Genomic DNA, 27,000 nt, shown 5'->3' on the forward strand with positions numbered 1-27,000 from the left:
ATCAATTTTTTTTTGTATATTTTGGATACTAGCCCTTTACAGATATGTCATTTGCAAATATCTTCTCTCCTTCAGTAGGTTGTCTTTTAGTTTTGTTGGTCGTTTGCTTTGCTGCACAGAAACCTTTTATTCTGATGTAGTCCCAATAGTTTATTCTTGCTTTTGTTTCCCTTGCCTCAGGAGACCTATCTAGAAAAAAGTTGCTATGGCCAAGGTCAGATTGTTACTGCCTGTGTTCTCCTTTAGGATTTTGATGGTTTCAGGTCTCACATTTATATCTTTAATCCGTTTGAGTTTATTTTTGTGTATGGTGTGAGAAAGTTGTCTAGTTTCATTCCTTTGCATGTAGCTGTCAAGTTTTCCCAATACCATTTGTTGAAGAAACATTTTCCTATTGCATATATTCCTGCCTTTTTTTGTCAAATATTAATTAACCATATAATCATGGGTTCATTTCTGACCTTTCTATCTTGTTCTATTAATCTCTGTGTCTATTTTTGTGCCAGTACCATAGTGTTCTGATTACTACAACTTTATAATGTAACTTGAAATCTGAAATTGTAATACATCAGTTTTTTCCTTCTTTTTCAAGATTACTTTGGCTATTTGGGGAATTTTGTGGTTCCATACATATTTTAGGATTGCCGTAGTTCTGTGAGAAGGATTTTGGTATTTTGATAGGGATTTCATTAAATCTGTAGATTGCTTTGGGTACTATAGACATTTTAACAATACTTGTTTTCTAACCCATGAGCATGTAATGTCCTTCCATTTCTTTATGTCCTCTTAAATTTCTTTCATCAGTGTTTTATAGTTTTCAGAGTATAGTTCTTTCACCTCTTTGGTTAAGTTTATTCCTAGATATTTTATTATTTTTTGGTGTAATTGCAAATGGGGTTCTTTTCCTAATTTATCTTCCTGCTGCTTCATTATTAACATATAGGAATGTAATGGATTTCTGTACATTGATTTTGAATCCTGCAACTTCACTGAATTTGCTTATCAGTTCCAGTAGTTTTTTGGTAGAATTTTTAGGGTTTTATATATATGGTAGTATATCATCTGAGAATCATGAAAGTTTCATTTCTTCATTACCAATCTGAATGGCTTTTATTTCTTTATGTTTTCTAATTGCTATGGCTAGGACTTCCAGTATTACGCTGAATAAAAATGGTTATCCTTTTTGGACATCCTTTTCTTGTTCCTGACCTCAGACAAAAAGTTCTGTTTTTCCCTTCGAGTATGATGTGGGCTGTGGGTTTTTCATATAAGGCCATTATTCTGTTGAGGTATGTTCCTTCTAGACCTACTCTGCAGAGGATTTTTTAACATGAATATGTTTTTGTAATTTGTTGAATGCTTTTTCTGTATCAGAATTATCATATGGTTTTTATCCTTTCTCTTTTGATATGACCTATCGTGTTGATTGTTTTGTGAATATTGAACCACCCTTGCATCCCAAGAATAAATTGTACCTGATCTTGGTGTCTGACTTTTTTTTTTTTTTTTTTAACTGTATTGTTGGATTTGGTTTGCTAATATTCTGTTGGGATTTTTGGATCTATACCCATGAGAGATATTGGCCTATAGTTCTCTTTTCTTGTGCTGTATTTATCTGGTTTTGTTACAGGGTTAATCTGGCTTCACAGAATGAATTTGGAAGATTTCTTACCTGTTTTTTGGAAAAGTTAGAGAAAACATGTATTAACTGTTTTAATTATTTGGTAGAATTCACCTCTAAAGCTGTATGGTCCTGGACTTTTGTTTGGTGGGAGTCTTTTGATTGCTGATCCAATTTCATTTCTGGTAATTGGTGTGTTCAAATTTTCTATTTCTTCCTGCTTTAGTTTTGATAGATTATGTATTTTTAGGAATTTATACATTTCTTCTAGGTTGTCCCATTTGTTTGCCTATAGGTTTTCATAATACTGGGTTATAATTGTTTGTATTTGTGTAGTATTGGTTGTTATTTTTCATTAGTGATTTTGTTTATTTGGTTACTCTTTGTTGTTTTTTGTTTTTGTTTTTGTTTTTGTTTTCTGACAGCACTGGGTACTTTTATTATACAGAACTTAATAATTAACAAAACGACTTCCATTCTCCTGGCACTTTGATACGAGGACTTAATAAAAGAACAATATTGAAAAGCTCCCTCTATGGAAAAAGAATGAGGTAAGGAATACAGCCTTAAGGCCTGGCTGTAACTGCTACCTTCTTTCCTCATCAACACGTTCTAGAACAAGAAGCTGATACTATGCACTCACAGTCTCTCCTTCAAAGATTTCAGAGACTTTTATGAAGTTCCATCTTCAGTATCCAGCACTATTAATCCCATTTAGATGTTCTCCTCCTCATGTAACTGTGTACCTCACTATCAATATCTTCATATAGGTCCTTGGTATTCTCCTGTGTTGCATGTAGATAACCAATATACACCACGCAAAGTGAAAGGGTTATCAATCCGAAAGCCATTACGGGTTTGTTAGGCTTAATGAAGAGCTCTGGGTTCACAGCTGGAAATAAGGTTGTTGTACGGATCCCTCTGAGCCCTGGGTTTCTAAAATCTTTCTCTTTGGATGGTTCCTCTTTAAAGCCAAGAGTCTCCGGTGCTGAAGACATCTTCTTGACTAATGATGATTTATTACCTGCTGCGAGGTCACCCACCCTGCGCGTCCTCTCAGCTCCATCTCTTTGTTGTTTTTGATGAGTCTGGTTATGTTGATCTTTTCAAAGAATAAGTGCCTGGTTTTCATTGATTTATTTTTTTAACTTCTATATACTTTATTTCTGCTTAGTCTTTATTATTTCCTTCCTTTTGCTGAGTTTTTATTTTGTTCTTTTTCTTACTCCTTTGGGTATAAGATTAGGTTGTTCATTTGGGATTTTTCTTCTTAAATTTTAACTATAAACCAGAGGTAAGCAATGCTATAAACTTCCCTCTTAGAACCAATTTTGCTGCATCCTAAAGATTCTGGACTATCATGTCTTCATTTTCACTCGTTTTCATGTAATTTTTACTTCTCTTCCTTGAGTTTTTGGTTGATCCATTTATTGTTTTGTTGTGGTTGATTTATTATTTCAAAGTGTTGTGGTCAGGAAAGATACGTGGTATGATTTTGATCTTTTTGAATTTGTTGAGACTTGTTTTGTGGCCTAATATGTGATCTGTTCTGGAGAATGTTCATGTGCACTTGAAAAGAATATGTATTCTGTTTTAGGATGGAATGTTCTGAATGTATTTGTTAAATCCATCTGGTCCAGTGTGACATTCAAAGCCACTGTGTCCTTTTTGATTTTCTATTTGGATGATCTGTCTATCGATGCAAGTGGGTGTTAAAGTCTTCTCTTACTATTGTATTACTACTGATTACTTCGTTATTAACTGCTTTAGGTATTTTGGTGCTCCCACATTGGATGCATAAATATTTAGAATTATTATATCCTCTTGTTGGATTGTCCCCTTTATTATTGTCTAGTGTCCTTCTTTTCTCTTCTTACAGTGTTTGTATAAAGTCCACTTTGTCCAATATAAGTATTGCTACCTTGGCTTTCTTTAGATATCCATTTGTATGATAAATGTCTCCCCATACCCTCCTTTCAGTCTTAAATGAGTCTCTTGTAGGCAGCATATAGATGGGTCTTGTGTTTTTTTGTGTTTTATCTACTCTATCACTTTATGTCCTTTGATTGGAGCATTTAGTCCATTTACATGCAAAGTAATTATTGACAGACAAGGATTTATTGCTATTTTGTTACTTGTTTTATGGTTTTTCTATAGATTTTTTTTTGATCCTTTGTTCTTTTGTTCTCTTTCATGATTTGTTGGCTTTCTTTAGTGACATACTTAGATTCTTTTCTCTTTGCTATTGCTTGTTTTTTGTTTGTGATTACCGTTAGGTTTGTCTATAACAGATTCTGCATGTATCAATCTACATTAAGTTGATAGTCACTTAAGTTTGAACCCATTCTTTACTCCTCTCCCCCACCCCCAGCATTTTAGGTATAAGGTGTCACAAATCTTTATATTCTTTTATTTTATGAATCCCTGGACTGATTTTTGCAGAAAAACTTATTTACTGCTTTTATTTATTTATTTATTACTTTTCATAGTCTCACTTACGGTCTTTTTTTTTTTAAGATTTATTTACTTAGGGAGAGTGTGTGTGTGTGTGTGTGAGAGAGAGAGAGAGAGAGAGCGAGCAAGCGAGCAGGGAGAGGGGCAGAGGAAGAAAAAGGGAAGTAGATAGAGGGAGAGAAAATTCCAATAGACTCCCCACTGAGCATGGGGCCCAACACAGGGCTCAATCCCACAACCCTGAGATCATGACCTGAGCTGAAATCAAGAGTCAGATGCTCAACCATCTGAGCCACCCAAGTGCCCCTGTGGTCTTTCCTTTACACTCAAAGAGTCCCCTTCAATATTTCTTGTATGGCTGGTTGTGATCATGAACTCTTTTATTTTTATGTGGGTAACTTTTTACTGATAGCCTTGCTGGACAGAATATTCTTGGCTGCAGATTTTTCCCTTTCAGCACTTCTAATAGATCGTGCCACTCATTTCTGTCCTGTAAAGTTTCTGCCAAAAAATCTGCTGATAGCCTTTTAGGGTTTCTCTTGTATGTAAATACAAAGGAATATATTAAATCAATAGTTTAACTCATAAGCACAAGGATACAAAGTGGGTGGTGGTTTACTGGATAGCTATGGACAAGGTTAACATTTCCACTGTGAATGAGGTCTCTGCAATCATTGCCTAATGCCTATTTGCTGAGATGAAGCCTCCTGACCCACCCAGGGAAGCTCCTAGAGAATGCTTCTATTTTACAGCACTTCCTTCCCACCCCCCAACCTCCAACAGAAAACACCTCTTAGATAAGGCATATGAGAAGATAAATGCTTCGAAATTCTGTTCAAAGGGAATTTCTGTCACACCAGTGCTTTCCTTCAAGCTAAACTCTAAGGCAATGAGGCCATCTAGCCATTCTTCCTGAGATGGTTATTTTTTAAGCCACCAGTTTTTTTTTCTGATTTCTGAGTTTTTGCTAAGTTAACTCAAATGGAGTTATATGCTTCCTGCTGTGGTGTGGTAGATGTCATTTGGTAGGCTAAGTGGGGTCCTAACATGGTTGATTCTTTACTCCTAATCCAATTAGGAAGTCCAATTCATTTAGATCTGAGATGGGCACATAACTGTGTCACTTTACTATCTGTGAGACATTTGACAAGATGTTTAACTTCTCTAAGGCTCAGTTTAATGACCTATATAATGGAAAACACAACCGTTTAAGTCTCAAAGTTTAGGAAGTTTTTATTTGTGTGAGACTTAGCATTGGTAAGCATACTTTGAGTGCTAAAGTTAAAGTCAACCTATTTCAAACCTAGTCATGATAAATCATGAAAAATCTTGAAGTTGGTTGTTATCTTTCTTATATAAGGGCTGTGACCCTTATTATATATAATATCTATCTCTACATGTATGCGCATATAATTTCACATTTACATATATATTTTGCATATATATTATATATGTAAACAATTTTGTTTAAGAAGTAAAAGCTTATTAAATTTATTTTGACGAATAACTTAGAACCCGATACAGTGTCCTGAGCATTTGAGAGGAATTGTGAGCAAGAAAAACAATAAAGTTGCTGACCTTAAAATCAGAGCAATGTATATATCCCATGGGCTATTCAACTAATGGCTAACTTTTCACCTTTGTAATTAAAGTACTAGAACTCTAGGTAATTCTTAAAGGCTATGTCATACAAATTTATATCAAAATTCCAGAATCAGAAGAAATGACATCAAAGATCCTGAATATTCTCAAGAAAGCTTAAGAGTAATCTACAGATCTTCCTCAACTTGCTGGGGGGGGGTGATATCCTGATACCACCTGATATTCTGATTTTATTTTTATAAGTGAAAATATCATAAGTCAAAAATGCATTTAAGGGCGCCTGGGTGGCTCAGTGGGTTAAGCCGCTGCCTTCGGCTCAGGTCATGATCTCAGGGTCCTGGGATCGAGTCCTGCATCGGGCTCTCTGCTCAGCAGGGAGCCTGCTTCCCTCTCTCTCTCTCTCTCTCTGCCTGCCTCTCCATCTACTTGTGATCTCTCTCTGTCAAGTAAATAAATAAAATCTTAAAAAAAATGCATTTAATATGCCTACCTTACTAAAAAAGCTAACCTAGCTTATCTTAAATGTGCTCATAACATTTATAGTAGCCTATATTTGGGCAAAATCATCTAACACAAAGCATATTTCATAACAAGATAGTTGACTATCTCTGGAATTTATTGAATACTGTGCTGAAAGTAAAAGCAGAATGGTTGTATGGGTACGGAATAGTTTTAAGTGTATTGGTTGTTCACCCTTGTGATTACGTGGTTGACTGGGAGTTGCTTCTTGCTGCAACTGCCCAGCATCATAGGAGAGTACAGAACCATATATCACTAGCCTGGGAAAAGATCAAAATTCCAAACTTGAAGTACTGTTTCTAGTTTAATGCATATAGCTTTTGCACCATCATAAAGTTGAAAAATCTTAAGTCAAACCATTGTAAGTTGGGGACTATGTGTAGTCCAGTATAAACGCAGGGCTTGATTCTCCCCTACACAAATCCTCTTTATGTTTCTGCTTACATATTTCAGACAGTAGGGGACTTATTACCTTTCAAGGCTGTTTATTCTCATCTGGACTTGGACAGCTTGAATTGTTCTATTTAAATCCAATATCAAAAACACATTTTGACTCCTTGCAACTTCCAGAAATTTAATTTTTTTTTCAGAAGTTTAATTCTTGCTGTCACAAGGTATATGATGAATCTCTCCTTCCTTTAATTCAGTGAGGATTTTAAAGGCCTTAGGATCTATAGTTTCCAGTCAAACAATCTTAGGTTGTTCAACCATTTTCCATGGGACCTAATTTTAAGATCTTTTTGCCTCTTGGCAGTTTTCCTCCTAAAACACTGGTAGGGCAGTATTGAGTCCTCCTTCAAGGATGGCACCCAGAAAAACCAATCACTCTTCTAGTCTGGATTCTATATCTTACAATTTTCATAACCTCAGCTGCATGCAAAATTGTTTCAACTTTCATTATACATAAAATCCTGCCAGGTCACATCTTTCTATTTCCTAGATGCACATTTGTTTAAATCTCATATTTAAGGCACACATTTCTTTCTACTAGTTTAGAGAAAATTTTTATCTTTTTTTTTCTCTCAGTCAAAAAAACACTTGATCATCTCAATAGGGAATATTTTTTTGCACTGTGAGAGAGGTTGTTTTTTGTTTGTTTGTTTGTTTTGTTTTGTTTTGCAAGGTACTTAAACTCCCTTACCCATTAGGTAAAATGGGAATATAGCTTGGATCTACTAAACTACCAAAAATGATTGCTGAGAAGACTTAAATTGTTGTATAAGCTCATAGTACAATACCAGGTCCACTGCCTTGTATTCAAGAAATGGACTAAAACATACATTAATAATGATAGGGGGTGACTCCCAGAGAAGCCAAATCCATAACCCCTCAAGTAAATCATTTTTATTATTTCATAATCTACACATCCCAGATGTGCTTTGTCTAGGCATTTAGCTTTATTCCTCTGGTTTCATGCCTAGAGGGAAACTGGTTGCCAACCTCTGCAAATAACCCCAGTCTAATATCTGAAGCCTTCATCATCCTGCAGATGTTAAAATAACTATAGCAGCTGTCTGTACATTCATTCTTTTACCTCTATTTTCAAGGCATATGAATTTCCAAGAGAAAGAAAAAGGACACATGTTGTGGAAGCCATGAGGAATTTATCCTCAGCCTTTTGAGGCGTCATAATTTTTCTTATTTTTTTTAAACTCAAGGGGGTTTGGGGGTACTTAAAGAAGCTATCAAAAGGAAACAGGATCATCTTTTTAATTGTAGAAGACTAGTTCACGTGCATATATACTATGTTAAGTAAAGAAATTACCTTCGGGAGGTGAAATCTCTTGATGTAAATTGAGATTTGAGAGCCTCTGTTTTACCTTTGTTCTGAAATGAGACAGCCCAATTGTCTGCCTATAGTGCAAATTCTATAGTTACTGCTTCAGACTACATGCTGAAGTAAGATTCAAGGTGTGTTCTACCAAAAATTTAAAGAATGAACACCTATTTATTTATACTTCAGACTACATTCAGACTACTACTATTTCATGGTCCCTTGTGAAAAATGGGATTTTGTATGTATTGTAATTATAAATCATTTTTATATATTTTATACTTTATTTATATATAGTATATTTGTATATTATATACTTTAATAAGTAATATCATTTTTTAACAATTTTTACCATACCCTTTGAGATTGGGATTTATTTTCCCATTTTACACCTGAGTAAATAGGGCTACTCTAATTTCATCAACTAGACTTTTTATTTTTTAATTTTTTTTTTAGGACTTATGTATTTTATTTTTTTAGAGAGACAGCACACATGAGCTGTGAGAGGGGCAAAGGAAAATGGAGAAAAAGCCTCAAGCCAACTCCACTCTGAGTGCAGAGCTGGATGTGGGGCTGGACCCCAGGACCCCAAGACCAGGACCTGAGCCAAAACCCAGAGTCGGATACCCAACTGACCAAGACACACGCATGGTCCTCAATCAGTTTTTAGATGGTTGTTGTCAGCCTCTTCTGAGGGAAATAGTAATGATTATTAAGTGAAAAATATCATTAAAACAATATGGCATCATTATAAAACAAGGATGATAAAGTGTTTCAATGCTAATAGGTCTTTTGCTGCAGATAATAAGGATTGGTTTATCTAAACATTTCTTTCAATCCTTCACCATCCTTAGTAGATATATGGATGGTTAAATATGAAATATGAAAGGGGTAAAATATAAAATATGAAAATGGTAAAAAAAGAAGTAATGTGGTATATAATGTTGATTGACTTGTGAATATTGAACCATCCTTGCATCCTAGGAATAAATTCCAATTGATTGGGGGTCAATGATCTTTTTAATATATTGTTATATGGAATTTTCTAATGCTTTCTTGAGGATTTTTACATTTGTTTATCAGGGATATTGGCCTATAATTTTCTTTATTTTTTAAAATTTACTTTTTGAAAAGTTTTTGTTTTGGGTATCAGGGGAATGCTGGCTTCAAGAACATATATGGAAGATTTTCATCCTCTTAGATTTTTTTTGGAATAGTTTGAAGAAAATAGGTGTTCATTCTTTAAATTTTTGGTAGAACACACCTTGAATCTATCTGGTCCTGAACTTTTGTTTGGAGTTAATTACTGATTCAATTTTGTTGCTAGTAATTGGTCTGTTCAGATATTTTTTTCCTGTTGCAGTTTTGGAAGGTTGTGTTTCTAGGAATTTATCCATTTTTTTTCTGAGTTTTCTGTAGCATTCTCTTATAAGCCTTTGTATTTCTGTGGTATCAGGTGTTACTTCTCCTTCCTCATTTCTGATTTTATTTGATTAGGTCTTGTCTCTTGGTGAATCTGGCTACAGGTTTATAGATATTATCTTTTCAAGGAACCAGCTCTTGTTTTCTTTGATATTTTCTATTTATTTATTTATTTATTTATTTATTTATTTATTTAGGTTTCTATTTTATTTTCCCCCTCATCTTTATTACTTGCTCCCTTCTATTAACTTTGGGCTTTATTTTTCTTTTTCTGGTTCCTTTAGGTGTAAGCTTAAGTTGGTTGACATTTTTTGTTTGTTTGTTTCTTGAGGTAGGCCTGTATTGCTGTAAATACCTTGTTAGAACTGTTTTTGCTGTGTCCCAAAGGTTTTGGATCATGGTATTTCTGTTTGTCTCTCCCTCTTTCTCTCTGTATGTATCTATTTTTTTTTAAAGATTTTATTTATTATTTATTTGACAGAGAGAGATCACAAGTAGACAGGCAGGCGAGAGAGAGAGAGAGAGAGGGAAGCAGGCTCCCTGTTGAGCAGAGAGCCCGATGTGGGACTCGATCCCAGGACCCTGAGATCATGACCTGAGCCGAAGGCAGCGGCTTAACCCACTGAGCCACCCAGGTGCCCTGTATCTATTTTTGATATAGAAAGAGATAGAGAGATACATTTAAGTATGTGTGTGTATATATATATAGATGTATATGTATATATATATGTATATGTATATGTATATATCTATATCTCTTTTTATAGATACATGCATCTATCTATATACATACTTATATATACATATATATACACATATATACAAAATTTTAAAATATAATTTGAAAAAATTTTCTCTTTGATATCTTCATTGATCCATTATTTGTTTAGTAGAATGCTGTTTAGCCTCCAAGTTTGGGTTTCTTCCAGTGTTTTTCTTGTAATTGATGCCTAGTTTCCTATCATTGTGGTTGGAAAAGATTCATGATATAATATATATATAATATATATCAAGAAGATATAAATTCTTCTTGAATTTATTGAGACTTGTTTCATGGTCTAACTTGTGACCTATCCTGGAGGATGTTCCATGTGCCCTATCCTGGAGGATGTTCCATGTGCCCTTGAAAATTTGGATGAAAACTGAATTGTATATATCTGATAAGTCTATCTGGTCTAATATATCATTCAAAGACACTTTCCTTTCTGATTTTCTGCTCAGATGATCTATCCATTGTTGTAAGTGAGGTATTAAATTTACCTACTATTTTTGTATTATTGTTAATTTATTTGTCTTTTATTATTTGCTGTATGTATTTAGGTTCTTCCATCTTGAGTATATAGATATTTACAATTGTTATATGCATAATTTATAGATGAACTTAAAAATCATAGAGAATTTACATATGAGCATTTTTTGCATAATATGATGAGTTGCATAAGAAAACTGCTTTGCTCTGGAGCCCATCAGTGTGGGGTATACAATAAGAGATGGTAAACATTCTGAAAGTAAAAGAAGAAACAATGTCAGAAGGTGGCATGCCAACCTTTTAAGATCTGCATTTATTTAAGCAAGTTCACAATTGGGAGAGTATTCTGGCCAAGGGATATACATTTGATAATCATGAATATAGTGGTGGTATGTTTATACCAAAAAGAGACAAATCAGGAGAATGAGAATAGCTAAAGGATTAGTTCATGGCTTGTTCCAACATTTAAAGGTTTGGGGGGAAGAGGGAAAAAATAACTTAGGTAATTAAGATGGAAGGGGTACAAGCAAAACCAAGACCGTGTGGTATCCTGGATACCCAAGTAAAGGAAGTCTACCAAGGTAGATATGATTTTATATCTATATAAATATATATATATATATATATATATATATATATATATATATATGCTACTGATAGGTCAAGTAAGATTAGGAAGGAGAATGGAACACTGAATTTAGCAACTAGGTAGAGCAATGGTGATCTTAAAAAAGTTAGAAAGATGGGTGAAGGTCTAATTAGAGTGGGTTCAAGAAAATTGGAGGAGAGGCTTTAGAAAGAATGTTATAGAAGACCTTCTAGGAATTATGTTGTAAAGAGCAGAGAAATGGAGAGGCAGCTGGAGTGTAAAGTGAATTGTTTAGTTTTTCTTGTTTTGCTTTTTAAGATGGAAGAAATAATCTCATATTTATAATCTGATGGGAAAGATCCAGTTAGGTGGGGGAAAAGGATAATGTATTAGAGAATGCTACCATCTCCTACCTTTACAAGGACATCACTACAGAATTTTGTGCATTCGGTGCATAAGTATAAGAATTAACAAAATAAGAATTTAGAGTATACAAGTGAAGGTTCACATTATCTCACTCTGGAGTTACATGGCAGTAGTCTGAGTTTTCCTACTGTCTCTGCCACTCTTAGCACTAACTCCATTGGGTTTTAGGAGATTAAATGATTTCACATATATAAAGTACATAGCTCAGTGCCCCCCCCAATTCAATAATTAGGAGTTGCTATTATTCTTCCATCACTTGATAAAAAGTTACATTCTCTAAGATAATAATGGGATTTATTACCAGATTTAGTCTATTTCAAGCTAGTGGAGTCTGATTCTGCTTCTTTTGAACTCTAGCTAGCAGAATAAGAATATTCCTAGTCATTCCCCTGGGAGTAGTCAGATGTGGAAAGAGGCTAAAGTTTGTAGTCTAATGTTCCTACTAGTTCCTTTTTAAGCTCATTCTAGAAATGTTTTTTTTAAAGATTCAGTGTATGTCCAACTGTTTGTGTATGTTATATCATTTGAGTTTCAACAACCTTTTGAAATAAATAATAGTATTTTCTTCCTTTTATAGATAAGAGATCTGAAAGTTAGAGAGGTTAAGTACTTTTACCAAGGTGACATAGGTGGTAAGTCGTGGAGCTGAGCTGTGAACTCAGGTAGTTGGAATATACTGCCTAAATAGTCTATAGGTAAGTACTTATAATTTGCTTTATGCTTTCTTGGTCCAAGGCATTCTTACCTGAGTGGTCCTACAGATAGGGAAGGATATAGGAAGAAATAATAAATTAAGCAAGCTGTACCTTTAGCGAAGAAGGGAGCACAATTCTTAGTCATTATCACATAGAACAGAAGCTGAACAAGCCTGGAAGGGAGAAAGTAAAATAGAGTGAGTCATGGAACTTTTCCAAAAAGGATTCTGTGCCAAAGAGAAGACCAATAGAATTACTGGGCTGTAGCTTAGTATGCTGAACTAGGGTCCCTTCCAGAAAGGCCCAAGGATTAATCAGTTAATCATTCTGTGACATTTAATCAAGAGCCAGGAATCTAATCAATGGCTGACCCATTGTAACATTAGGGTACTGGTCTGGCTTCTTGCCTGGACTGTCCAATCTTAATTAGCAATTATCTCTGCTGGGTGACCCTTTGCCCCTGGGAAATTTCAACAAGTAATAGCTATTTCTAAGTGGAAATTTCACCTTTTGCCTCCATCACTTGTTATTAGGCAGTATGTTTATTCAGTTTCCAATGTCTCATTGGACCTGTTTGATGGAGAGATCTGGCATTAAACCAACAATTACTTTAATGAGGAGAAATAATGAAGCTCTCCTAAAGGCATGTACTAGATCTAAATTTTTCTTCACTTTCATCTCCTTTATAACTTTCTCCCTTTCTGTCACTCTAATATGTGACTTTATTTAATTATATTAATTTTAGTTCTTTCTGGACTAAATAGAAAAAGATACCCAACCCAGAGTAAAGAAGAATTTTTACTTTAACTTGAATCTGAGAGCTTTGCATTTAAGTGGTCTTCTGAGGATAAAGATAAAACCTCTAGTCTGATCCTTTCAATGATACCTATTTTTTTTAAAGATTTTATTTATTTATCTGTCAGAGAGAGAGAGCGAGAGTGAGCACAGGCAGATAGAGTGGCAGGCAGAGGCAGAGGAAGAAGCAGACTCCCTGCTGAGCAAGGAGCCCGATGTGGGACTCTATCCCAGGACTCCGGGATCATGACCTGAGCCGAAGGCAGCCGCCTAACCAACTGAGCCACCCAGGCGTCCCTCAATGATACCTATTTTTGGTCCCTCCTTTGCAAGGTTAAGATTCAGATTGTTGTTTTGCCCCTGTATGTCATGGGCAAATGACTATCGAGAGAGCACTAGCAGAGGGGACAATGGGGAGAGAGAGGGAGAAGCAGACTACCCACCCGAGCAGGGAACCAGATGCGGGGCTCGATCCCAGGACCATGGGATCATGACCTGAGCCGAAGGCAGATGCCCAACCATCTGAGCCACCCAGGTGCTCCTGACTTAATCCTTTTTTCTTTCCTTTTTATTAAATTTTTTAATTTTTTAATAAACATATAATGTATTTTTATCCCCAGGGGTACAGGTCTGTGAATCGCCAGGTTTACACACTTCACAGCACTCACCATAGCACATACCCTCCCCATGACTTAATCCTTTTAAGTCTATCTTGGAGGGGATGTTTAGGAAAGGCCTTTCTGTACAGATGTCATTGAGCTGAGAACAGAAGAAGCTCACTCCATGATAAGCACAAGTAAAACATTCCTGGAAAAAAGAAACCAGAAAGGCAAAAACTTTGAGCCGGGATGAGCAAATGAGCCACAGGAAGAGTGGCACATGCTCGGTCAGAGAGAGAAACAGAGACAGACCACACAAGCACCTTGTACACAGGGTGAGGTATAGGAGGATTTTATTCAATATGTGAAGATAATCAATGAGAAAGTTTTAAGCACTGGAGTGATACGATTTAACTTAAAAAACAATCTTTTTAATCTCTATGTAGAAGACTAATTAGGTATAAATGCAAATAGAAAGTGTGGTACAATATATAGCTTATAGTATCTGAGAAATACTAGCTGTTTTCATCATTATCAATATTGTTCCTAGGGAGAAGCCTCCTCCCTAGGAGGGCAAGTCAGAATCTGTTCTGAGAAAGTGGGGGAGGCTGCACACCAATTCTTTAACCACAAAGCATCAAGTCAAGTGCAATAGGGAAGAAGTGCTCTTACCATCCCCTGCTCCCAACCACCCACTCAGCCCGGGGGGATATCATCAATAAGCCCTGGTGTGTTTTATCCATCTCAGGTGTCATGGGGGTGGACTTCCACATTTATATCTAGTCTCCTTCTGCAGAATTACACTGCCACTGGGATCATATCAAATTCAAGCTTGGTATGCAGATCATTAGAGAACCTATTTCTATACCAAATGGAGAAACAATATTTGCAGATAAGGCACTTTTCTAGGAACTCATTATAACCTCAATTTTAAAAGCTGCACAACTGAAAGCAAGTTAAATTTTCTAACTTGTATATTTGCTGCTGTTAATAATACCAAGAAGTGGCCTTGGATGACACTAAATGCATGGGAAATCATCTTGAAAAACTTCAACTCATCTGACCTTCACAACACTGATGACTTAGGTAAAATTAGATTAATGACTTCCAGTTTGGGGGACAATGCAAGTAGCATTGAAAGTCTGTGACTTGTTCAGGCCCACAGCTAGCTCCTAACTGGGACCCATCATTGCAAATCATAATCTGGTATTATTTTCATTATCCCCAATGGCTGCTACTACCACTTGACCTGTGTGTGCTTCATGGTGCTATTGAGGACAATGGCATTTTAAAGTGCTCCATAGAACTGGAATTTCTAAAATGTCATTGTGAAAAGCATGCCAATATTAATTTAGGAATATTCTAAAAGGGGGGAAATCCTGAATGGGTACCCTTATTAGACATATCTTGTATGTCTTCACAATGTAGAAGCAGCTTAGGTTTTACTTAGAAACCAAATGTTGAAATTGATATATCCCTCTGATGCATGAAAAAGCCCACTAAATTTTGGAGAATGAGTTGGCCAGATTTGTTTTTAACCTGTTATTGTCATCAGTCTTTTAACTAAAGATCCCTAAATGAAATCAAGCTTATAGTTTGAGAAAATTCCAGGAATAGACCCCAACAGGATTCCCTCTTCTAAAATGGTCACAGTTTCTTGTTTTTGTTTGTTTTGTGAAGTATTAACATAGAGAGTAGCCCACATACTTTGTCAGCCACTTGAATAATTTTTACCAAGTGAATATGGCTATGTAATTGCCAGTCAAATCAAGGAATGGGACATTCCCAGTGCCCCAGAAATTTCCCTTCTGTTACTTCTAGTCAACACCACCTTCTCTCAGAAAACCGTTATCCTAGTTCTGTCACCTTAAATTAATTTTGCCTATTTTGGACTGGTGGATATGATTTGGTATCACATTTGGTGTGTTCTTTTTAAATTTTATTTAAATGTTTTTTATTATGCTATGTTAGACACCATACAGTACATAATTAGTTTTTGATGTAGCGTTCCATGGTTCATTGTTTGCATATAACACCCAGTGCTCCATGCAATATGTTCCCTCCTTAATCCTTTTCACTGGGCCCACCCATCCCCCCACCCCTCTAAAACCCTCAGTTAGATTTCTGGCATCCATTGTCTCTCATGGTTCCTCTCCCCCTCTGTTTCCCCCCACACATTTCATTTTTCCCTTCCTACACCTTATGTCCTCCATGCTATTCCTTATGTTCCACAAATAAGTGAAACCATATGATAACTGTCTTTCTTTGCTTAACTTATTTCACTTAGCATAATCTCCCCCAGTTCCATCCATGTTTATGCAAATTTTGGATGTTCATCCTTTCTGATGGTTGAGTAATATTCCATTATATATATGGACCACATCTTCTTTTTTTTTTTTTAAAAGATCTTATTTATTTATTTGACAGAGAGATCACAAGTAGTCAGGCAGGCAGAGAGAGGGGGAAGCAGGCTCCCCACTGAGGAGAAAGCCCAATGTGGGGCTTGATTCCAGGACCCTGGGATCATGACCCAAGCCAAAGGCAGAGGCTTTAACCCACTGAGCCACCCAGGCACCCCTGGACCAATTCTTTATCCATTTGTCTGTTGAAGGGCATCTTTGCTCCTTCCACAGTCTGGCTATTGTGGACATTGCTGCTATGAACACCGGGGTGCATATGGCCCTTCTTTTCACTAAATATGTATCTTTGGGCTAAATACCCAATAGTGTAATTGCTGGGTCATAGGGTAGCCCTATAACTTCTTCAGGAACCTCCACACTGTTCTCCAAAGTGGCTGTACCAACTTGAATTCCCACCAACAGTGTAAGAGGGTTCCCCTTCCTCCATATCCTCTCCAACATTTGTTGTTTCTTGTCTTGTCAATTTTTGCCATTCTCACTGGTGTAATGTGGTATCTCAATGTGGTTTTGATTTGAATTTTCCTGATGGCTAATGAGGGTGAACATTTTTCATGTGTCTGTCTGCCATTTGTATGTCTTCTTTGGAGAAGTGTCTGTTTATATCTTCTGCCCATTTTTTGACTTATGTTTTTTGGGTATCGAGTTAAAGAAGTTCTTTATAGATCTTGGATACCAGCCCTTTATTTGTAGTGTCATTTGCAAATATCTTCTCCCATTCTGTGGTGCCTCTTAGTCTTGTTGACTGTTCCTTTGGTGTGCAGAAGCTTTTTATTTTGATGAGGTCCCAAAAGTTCATTTTTGCTTTTGTTTCCCTGGCTTCTACCCTGACTTTGTAGATGTGTTTTGAAAGAAGTTGCTGTGGCCAATGTCAAAAAGGTTACTGCCTATGTTCGCTTTTAGGATTTTGATGGATTCCCATCTCACATTGAAGTCTTTCATCCATTCAGAGTTTATCTTTGTATATGGTGTAAGAGGATGGTCAGTTTCATTCTTCTGTATAGAGCTGTCCAATTTTCCTAGCACCATTTATTGAAGAGACTGTCTTTTTTCCATTGGATATTTTTTTTCCTGCTTTGTCAAAGGTTAGTTAACCATAGAGTTGAGGGTCCATATCTGGGCTTCCTATTCTATTCCATTAATCCATGTGTCTGTTTTTGTGCTAGTACCATGCTGTCTTGATGATCACAGATTTGTAGTATAGCTTGAAATCAAGCAACATGATACCCCCAGCCTTGTTTTTCTTTTTCAATATTTCCTGGTGATTCAGGGTCTTTTCTGATTCCATACAAATTTTAAGATTGTTTGTTCTAGCACTTTGAAAAATGCCGTTGGTATTTTGATCGGGATGTTGTTGAAAGTACAGATTTCTCTGGGCAGCACAGACATTTTAACAATGTTTATTCTTCTGATCCATGAGCATGGGATGTTTTTCCATCTTTTTGTGCCTTCCTCAATTTCCTTCATAAGTTTTCTACAGTTTCTAGAGTGAAGATCCTTTACCTCTTTGGTTAGGTTTATTCCAAGGTATCTGAAGGTTTTTGGTGTTATTGTAAACAGAATCGATTCTCTAATTTCTCTTTCTACAGTTACATTGTTAAGTATATAGGAAAGCAAATGATTTCTGTGTATTGGTATTTTATCCTGCCACATTACTGAATTGCTGTATGAGTTCTGGTAATTTGGGGTGGTCTTTTGAGTTTTCCACATACAATTTTACATCATCTGTGAAGAGAGAGTTTGACTACTTCTTTGCCAATTTGAATACATTTTATTTTGTTGTTGTGGTTGTCTGATTGCTGTTGCTAGGACTTCCAGTACTATGTTGAACACTAGTGGCGAGAGTGGGCATCCTTGTCATATTCCTGATCTTAAGGAAAAGGCTCTCAGCTTTTCCCTGTTGAGAATGATATTCGCTGTGGGCTTTTCTCTTCCTTGGGTTTTTTAAAATTTTTTTAACCATTTCCTTGAGGTACAATTTACATAGCAAATTTAACTAGCAGCTGTAATTATTTACACCTGGAATGGTCATCTCTTGTTTTTCTGGCACATCGGATGCCTACTAGCAGCTCATAAACACACTGCTTGGAGTCTCCCCATGCAGTGCCTCAGAGATCGCTTCTGGTGGGGAAAGTATGATGTAGGCCTCTACCTTTACATGGCCCATGGTGTCTGCCAAATTGTATGCATAATGGTTTATAGTGAATTTATAGACTTGTGCAGGCATCTCCATAATCTAGTTTCGGAACATATTTGTCATCCTAAAAAATTAACTCTGCTTGCTTCTAGTTAATCCCTACCCTTATTTCCACTCCAAACACCAGACAACCACTCAGCTTTATTGTCTCTATAGATTTGCCATGTCTAGAAATTTTATAAAATGTAATTACACCTATATGTTCTTTTGTATCTAGCTTTTCTCACTTGGTGTAATGTTTTGTGGTTTATCCATATTTAACATGGATGTTATTTTTTTTTTTAATTTTTTTTTAAGATTTTATTTATTTATTTGACAGACAGAGATTACAAGTAGGCAGAGAGGCAGGCAGAGAGAGAGGAGGAAGTAGGCTCCCTGCCGAGCAGAGAGCCCGATGTGGGGCTCGATCCCAGGACTCTGAGATCACGACCTGAGCTGAAAGGCAGAGGCTTAACCCACTGAGCCACCCAGGCGCTCCAGATCAGTTATTTTTTTTAATGGTTGAGTAATATTCCATTGTGTGGATTTTGTTTATTCATTCATCAATGGAGGCACATTTGGGTTGCTTTTCCTTTTTTGGCTATTACAAATAATACTGCAAGAACTCCCCTGAACAAATCTTTGTGGAAACTTATGTTAAGTATGGCTTGAACATTTTAAGAAACTCTAATCTCTTTACAAAATGCACTATAGCACTTTACATTCTCCCAGCACTATAGGAGGGTTTAATTTCTGTAAATCCTCATCAACATTTGGTATTATCAATCTCTTTGATTAAAGCCATACTAGTGTGAATGTAGCATTTCTTGTATTTTAATTTGCATATGCCTCATTATTAATGCTATGGACATCCTGCGTTGTGCTTATTAATCATTTATGTATTTCTTTGATGAAATTTCTAAACTTTCTCCCATTTAAAAAATTTAGTTATCCTATTGAGTCATAAGAATTTATATATTCTGAATGAAAGTTATTTATTAGATATAGAACTTGCAAGTAGTCTCTAGCTATTTTCCTACTGCATAGCTATTTTTATTTACTTACTAATCTGTTTTGAAGAGCAAAATACTTTAGTTTTTATAAAATCCAATTCAACTTTGTTTTCTTTTATGGCTTTATTTTTTGGTGTCATATTTAAGTAATCTGCCTAATCTAAGGTTACACAGAGTTTCTTGTAGGCTTTCATTTAGAAGTTTTATGTTTGCAGCTCTCGCTTTTAGGTATCTGATGCATCTCACATTAAGTTTTGTGTATATATTGTTTTATGCAGTCTGCTTATCAGAACCTGATGAGGGTACTTCAAGACATGAATATTACAAGCCAGTCTTTCCGATGGAAACCTCAGAGAGGTTAATGTTCCAAAGTTTAGGTCACCCAACTGCTAAATAATGGAGCTGGGCTCTGACTTCATGGAATCTGCTTCATGGCTCATGTTCTGAACTACTGTGCTAGGGGGATAGACTCCGGTGACCCGAAGGAAGAAGTGAAGCCTGCAAGTATGGAGTCATAAAGGAAGAAGGAGATCAAGAAAATTTCATAGGTTAAAGTCTCTAAATCCCAGAAATTCACTGAATGTTTGGACTGAAGGAGACAAAAGGGTTGAAATGAACTCTCAGGATTCTGGCCCTTGATGTCTGGGTGAGGAGTGATGATACTAAACCAGAGAAGAAATATGTGAATAGGGACTAGTTTAGGGCTGTAAAAGAAAATCATTTTCTCCATTTCTCCTGCTGGCTTTTAACATAGGAACTTAGGAATGTGTCCAGGGGAAAAGTTCCTGTCCTTTTTTCCTTCCTCTCAGTACTTTCTCCCTTCAAAAAGAAAATCATTTGACATCTTGTTGAGATAGTATAAAGACAATTGGAAAATGTTTACGTCTTTTTTTTTTTAAGATTTTATTTATTTATTTATTTGACAGAGATCATAAGTAGGCAGAGAGGCAGGCAGAGAGGCGTGGGGGAAGCAGGCTTCCGGCTGAGCAGAGAGCCCCTTGTAGGGCTCTATCCCAGGACCCTGAGATCATGAACTGAGCTGAAGGCAGAGGCTTTAACCCACTGAGCCACTCAGGTGCCCCTCAACTCCCTTTTTGATGTGTTGTTTTGAAATCTGCATCTCATTCTCTCTTTCTCTCTCTCTCTCTCTCTCTCTCTCTCTCACACACACACACACACACACACACACACACACACACACACACACACACAAGATTGCCTATTCTCAATGTGATTCTTCTCCTATGGCAGGCTTAGGCTTGACTTTAACCCAAGCATATTAGAGCTGTTGAAGCAGCTGGCAGTGTTTGTGCTACTTGGCATGGGACTAGGTAGTTAAATATAATTTGGGATGTATGAAGGGGTTAGAAATCCCACTTTGGAATCAGCCCCAGGACTCCTTCTCCTATCCAACTTTAGTAGGAATGTGCTAATATTTTGGGCCTCATCTTCTTCCCCCATTTTTTCCCCATTAGTTTTGAACTTGATGGGGAGGGTGGCAATCAATTATTAAACTCAAAACCAAATAGTTTCCTACTGAATTTGATCAGCTTATAGGACATTTACAGTGGGGAGATATCTAATGAGCCACTTTCCAACACAAAAGCTGGGTGTTGATCCATGTGGGGTTAGAAATACAGGTCTGCAATTCAAAAGAGCTAATGAATACAGAGAGGGCATGAAGACAGATGATGGAAGGTTTAGAATTTCTGATTAAGTTGTTCCGAGTATATTCTCTGGGCTATTGGAAGGCAAGGAAGCTCTAAGCCAATGTTTTGAAATGCATATACATTTATTATTATGTTAAACTGGCATTTACTTCAACTCGTAGGTAATATAGCAATGGTTGATTGTCCTCGTCTTCTCTCTCATGTACCATGGTCCTTTCTCAGGGCTCATATAAACATATCTCACTGTGGCATTTAAGGAAGTAGAAAGAGAGGGCATTGATACAGGTGTCTAAAAATAAATTGCTATAATACTGCAGTTGTATTAAACTGTCATAAGCAATATTCCCTTTGGGCCTATGGATAAAATACTGGCTACAAGCCATGCCTCATGACTAGGTCCAGGACCCTAAATTATGTCTGGGCTTAGCCACTTGTTATAGAGGTAAGATGGATGCCAGGGAATTAACCATGCCATCTGAAGCTCTCCAGAATGTTGACAGAGATGAAACATGTTGATGGAGTGCTATGCTCCAGACTGCTATATTAAAAAAGGATTAGCTGGAGAGGCAGAGATTTTTGGTAGAACTTGGTCTGTGTTGATTCCCTAGGTGCCCTTGAAAATAAGGAAGAATCCCCAAGCTTTCCCCATGGCACTTAGAGCAATGGCGTCGGACTGAGCTAGAAGTCAGAAACAGCATTTCTAAGACCATCTCTGTAAATGGTAAATCAATAGTTTGTGACATATATATGTCTCTTCACCAAGAATGAAGGTTTTAAAATTACTTGATTTCTGTGGAACTTTAAGCTCTGGTATGTTTTGGTTAAATGAATGTGTTTCTGATCAAATGAATAGGGCTTAAAACGGGTGTGTGTGTGTGTGTGTGTGTGTGTGTGTGTGTGTGTGTGTGTTAGAGCTTTCTTTTCTGTGAAGCTCGTCTTTCATTCATTCCAAAAAAAGATAGTTATAAAAATCTCCAAACATTATCTAAGGATTGTTAATTTTGTTAAATGTGGTAATGATGTTGTGCCTATTTAGAAGATCTTGCATGGAGCACTGGGTTTTATACGCAAACAATGAATCATGGAACACTACATCAGAAACTAATAATGTACTTTATGGTGACTAATGTAACATAATAATAAAAATGATCTGTTTTTTACTTATACTGGACAAACTATGAGGGAGATACTGTGATGACTGCAACTCTCAGTGTTCTAGGGTAAGGAGGTTTCTTTTATTTTTAACACAAAATATACCTGTTAGTACTTTCCAGCTTTGCAAAGTGAAATTGTCATCTTCACAAACATCTTGTTGACCCATGTCTTTCTGATACCTCTTTGATTAAATCTAAAATTCATAGTGTATCTACAGTGCCCTGCACGAACTGGCCCCAGCTGCATTATTCAGTTTCTTCCTGTGTCACTCACTCCTTTGATAAGAAACCTCAGCCTTTTGGGATCTGCATCCTATCATCCCCTTCACTGCCTCAGGTCCTTTGCAAATACCATTCCTTTCAGCCTTTTATTTTTTTTTTATTTTTTTTTTTAAAGATTTTTATTTATTTATTTGACAGAGAGAGATCACAAGCAGGCAGAGAGGCAGGCAGAGAGAGAGGAGGAAGCAGGCTCCCCACTGAGCAGAGAGCCCGATGCGGGGCTCCATCCCAGGACTCTGAGACCATGACCCGAGCCGAAGGCAGCAGCTCAACCCACTGAGCCACCCAGGTGCCCCCCTTTCAGCCTTTTAAATCCTCCCAGCTCTACTCCCAGCACCACTCTTGGTTAAACCACAATGACAAACAACCCCACATCACAAGGGCTTACAGTAATAACAGGCAGCTTCTCAATCTGGTTTTGACTCTTACACAGCCTTCTAAAGATCCTGGCAAATTTTGTTGCCTTCTCTGGGCCTTCTATTCCATCTAAAAAAACAGGCCAGTGATACTACCTTTCCTCTTTCATACATCTTCCCATTATCCTGGTTATAATCCAGTCCTTAAGCATAGCCTTGTGACTTGACCCTTGCCCAGAACTCTGGTCTTACTGTGAATCTCTTTCTTCCTAAATTTGCTCCTATGACAGCTGTCTCCTGGCTATTTGGAACAACTGTACTCTGTCCAGTGTCATGTGATATTCCCTGTTCCTAGAAGGCTTTTACTTGCCCCTCCACAACTATCTAGCTTCTGCTCTCCAGGTGGCAGCTGAAAAATCGACTCAAGTGAGCCTTTTGAGTTTCCTAATTTAAAAGAGCTTCACTTGAAGTTCATATGGGAACTAATTATTTTCTTTAATAAGAAGAGGCAGTAAATGTAGTGGTTAATAATACAGTCTCTGGAATCAGACTGCCTGGGTTTGAATTTCAGCCCTGATATTTTCCTACTAGGTGACCTTGTAGAAGTTACCTGAACTTACTTGTCTCATCTTTAAAACAGGTATAAGAATAGTGGCCACCTCATAAGGCTGTTAGAAAGATGATGTTAATATGTGCCAGGAACTATGCTAGCTTTTTACATTAATTAAGTACATATATGTAAATATATATGTACTTATTTATGTATATAAAATATATAAATATATATATAAATAATATGTAATATATAAATATAAATATTTCTAGTAATTTATTATCAGATTTGTGTATTTCTTACATGCATGTTTTTTCAAGCTTAAAGGAATCTTAAAGGTCTTAACTGATCACTTCCCCAACTCAGAATTCCTTTCTCAGATATTCTCAATGGTCACCTAGACCTTGTCTGACAATTCATTAGTAGAGTTCACTATATTACAAAACAGCTTTCAGTTTCTGCTGATTTGTTCGATCAAACTAAGATTTGTGTTTTTGTAAGTTCCACCACTTACCTCTTCCTTCTGGACCAGAAGAAACCATTCAGTTTTCTTTTTCCACTGACAGCTGCAGTCTTCCTGGCAGCCCAGGGAACACCATTTCCAGTGCCAGTACCCCAGGCCCTCCATCATCATTCTTCTGGTCAGCTTTCAAACCTGGAGTGATCTCAGATGCCCCTTTCTCCATATAGTTTGTCAAAATTTGTTTTATGGAACTCAGTGATGAACAGACGGAAGTGTTGAGCCTGTGGGTCAGAGCTAATGCAAGGCAGAAGGGAGGGATGAGGAGGTGGTCTGCCTGAGGAAAGTTTGGCATTTTAGACAGTACTGATAACATGTTTGGAATACAAGCACACTGATAAAGTCTAATGACAGGCTTTCATGTCCTAGACTTTCTTGGGCATTTCCTTCTTCTTCTTCTTCTTTTTTTTTTTTTAAAGATTTTATTTATTTATTTGACAGAAAGAGAGAGATCACAAGTAGGCAGAGAGGCAGGCAGAGAGAACAGGGGAAGCAGGCTCCCTGCTGAGCAGAGAGCGCAACGTGGGGCTCGAACCCAGGACCCTGAAATCATAATCCAAGCCAAAGGCAGAGGCTTAACCCACTGAGCCACCCAGGTGCCCCTGGGTACTTCCTTCTTATTTGCATACTCTGGTCCCTCCACAACTTTTGGAGAAGTCAGGTGGCCAATCAGTAGTCCCTTGGTACCTGTGATGTATAGATATTCTACTTATGGAGATTAGAGTCATGGAAATTTCCAGTCTAGATAGTAAGGAATTGATTATGTGAACTCATAATGGGGTTTTGGGTTTTTACAAGTGTTGGTTTGTAACAAAGTTACTGAGTTTGTGTCAAGACTTCAGCATTCCGCCAGTACTTACTGAGTACCTACCATAAACCGGTCACTGTGGGTGCTAAAGTGAAGTAAGGCAGCAAGGCAATACAGCAAACTCAAGCCAACAGAAAGAGTGAAGAAAAGCATAAAAATGTAAAATCTTTTAGACTTCAGGTATTCCTAATACTTACACTGTTGCGGGGGGGGGGGGTGCCCAAGGTGAGTCATGGGTTTGAGGGAAGGGAAATACCACAATTGTCTGAAGTTTAGAATATAGTGATGCAGAACTGAAAGGAAATTTTTCCAAGTCCCTCATCTATACCCAGCCTTCCAGAAGGAAAAACTCGGCACATTCTGAGACTCAGAAATGCAAGGTCCCTGGGGACAAACTTCAGACTGTTTCTGGTTGACTTATGATTACATCCATTCTTTCTGCTTTCCTAACTACAGGCTCTCTTGCCTCACTTAATTCCATTTTCTCCTATTTTGTCTGGCAGTCATACAGACAATTTGATCAGCAAGAGATTCTCCCATTTCTGTTGCAAGGCAGTGAGGGCCACTGTGGAGGCAGCAGTATGATAGGTGCAGCAAAGCTAGAGAGGTTGCTGCACGGACATATGGTTCTGAGGCAACTTGGCTTTTGTATTAACACTGGTCCAAGAAGGTTGACAGTAGAAAGCCCTTGTAATAACAGCCAACAGCTCCTAAGCATCTGAGCCCTTAATGAATCCCCATCATCTTCCCCCAGAGGAGGGAAGAATTGTTGGTTTTCTCTCTCAATTATTTTTGTAGTCTATAAAATTGTCACCGCCCCTGTGTCTCTGTGAGAGGTAGGTGTCATCGTAGCTCATCTCTTGGAGACCGGGAACAGTGGCGCCAAAGGAGAGGTTTTCTGAATCTGTTTCACCACCACCGGAGAAAAGAAGGTGATGAAGGAGAAGCTCAAAAGCAGTAGATATCCTGGAGAGATTTAGGAGACATGCAGTAAGTGGAACGAGGATGTTTGTGCCACCGGGTATATAAAATATGCAATTTTAATCCACTAAGCAGTTTATCTTTTCACGCAGCTTAGTTTGCTGCGATAATTACCTTCCTGAGCAGTCCATGTCATGTACAAGGCAAAGTATGTGCAAAATACACAAATCTGTGTGTGCCACTGAAATATATGGAAGAGGGAAAAGGATTAATTCAAATTTTTAGAAAAACATGCTGTAGACAATTAATCCAGGAGGTCTGCTGAAATGTTCCCTTTTGTTAGCAAAATTAAGCATTATTTTGTCTTCTATAACAACAGCTTAGGGAGTCCTGTGCTGAGTGTTTTTTAAGCCCCACAAATGGGCAGAGAGGTTAACTAACATACTGAAAGGTGTCAAGTGAGAGCATGTCTGAACTGAGATGAGACCCCAGAAGCCTGGATTGCCTTTCCTGAAGTGCGCCATCTCCACTTCCATCTTTCACCATTGTACTAGACCACAACTGCTCTTGCTAATAAAGACATAGTGCCAGCAATAATCCCCCACTCTCTCCTGAGATTTAAATTTCCTTTTCACTAAGGGATCTTTCCTGTCAGCATATACAAATACTGTCATTTCTCCCATTTTTAATGAACCCCCATTGACCTCATTTACCCTTCCAGTTATTATAACATTTCTCTGGTCTCCTTTGTAGGAAAACTACATAAAGACTTGTTTATACTCAGTGTCTCCCATTCTCTTCTGGGCCCATTCTAAACAGACTTACATCCCACCACTTTGGACACCGTTGCTCTAATGGTAACCTGGACATTGTAATTTATGACACTTCATTACTCCCTTTTTCTTGAAACATTTTCTACATTTGGCTGCCAAAAATACATACTCTCTGTTTTCTTCCTTCTTCACTGTCTATTCCTCTACATTTTCCCACCTTTACTGGGTTTTCTTCATCTCCCTGAGATGGTGAAGTAAAAGAGAGCTTGTTCTTAGACCTTAAACTCACTCCCTTGTGCCAGTGCTTCTAGAATTTGTATCTCAAACATGAAACTCTCCTGATATCATGTTGTTATTTAATATCTTCATTTGAATAGGCATCTGCAACTAAGTATATCTCAATCTTATCTAGTGATATATTACCACCACAATTCCTGGCCAAATATGACTCATCTATAATCATTCACATCTTGGTTAATGACAACTCTTTGCTTGCACTTGCTCAATCCAAAACCATGAAGTCCTCTTTGATTCCTCTATTTCTTTCATGCCCCACATCTGATCATTCAGAAAATCCTATTGGCTCCATCCTCAGTGTATACCTATACTCTT

General features: G+C 37.2%; 1 protein-coding gene across 1 annotated transcript; it reads right to left on the reverse strand.

The window, feature by feature from the left end:
* Nucleotides 1-2,003: 2,003 nt before the first annotated feature.
* LOC125100943 (small integral membrane protein 8-like) lies at nt 2,004-2,656 on the reverse strand. Its single transcript, XM_047731497.1, has one exon. The coding sequence runs from the start codon at nt 2,617-2,619 to the stop codon at nt 2,326-2,328; it is 294 nt and encodes a 97-aa protein (XP_047587453.1). The 5' UTR covers nt 2,620-2,656; the 3' UTR covers nt 2,004-2,325.
* Between the last annotated feature and the right edge of the window lie 24,344 nt (nt 2,657-27,000).

This window comes from Lutra lutra, chromosome 5, assembly GCF_902655055.1.
Source record: "Lutra lutra chromosome 5, mLutLut1.2, whole genome shotgun sequence".
Lineage (NCBI taxonomy): Eukaryota > Metazoa > Chordata > Mammalia > Carnivora > Mustelidae > Lutra > Lutra lutra.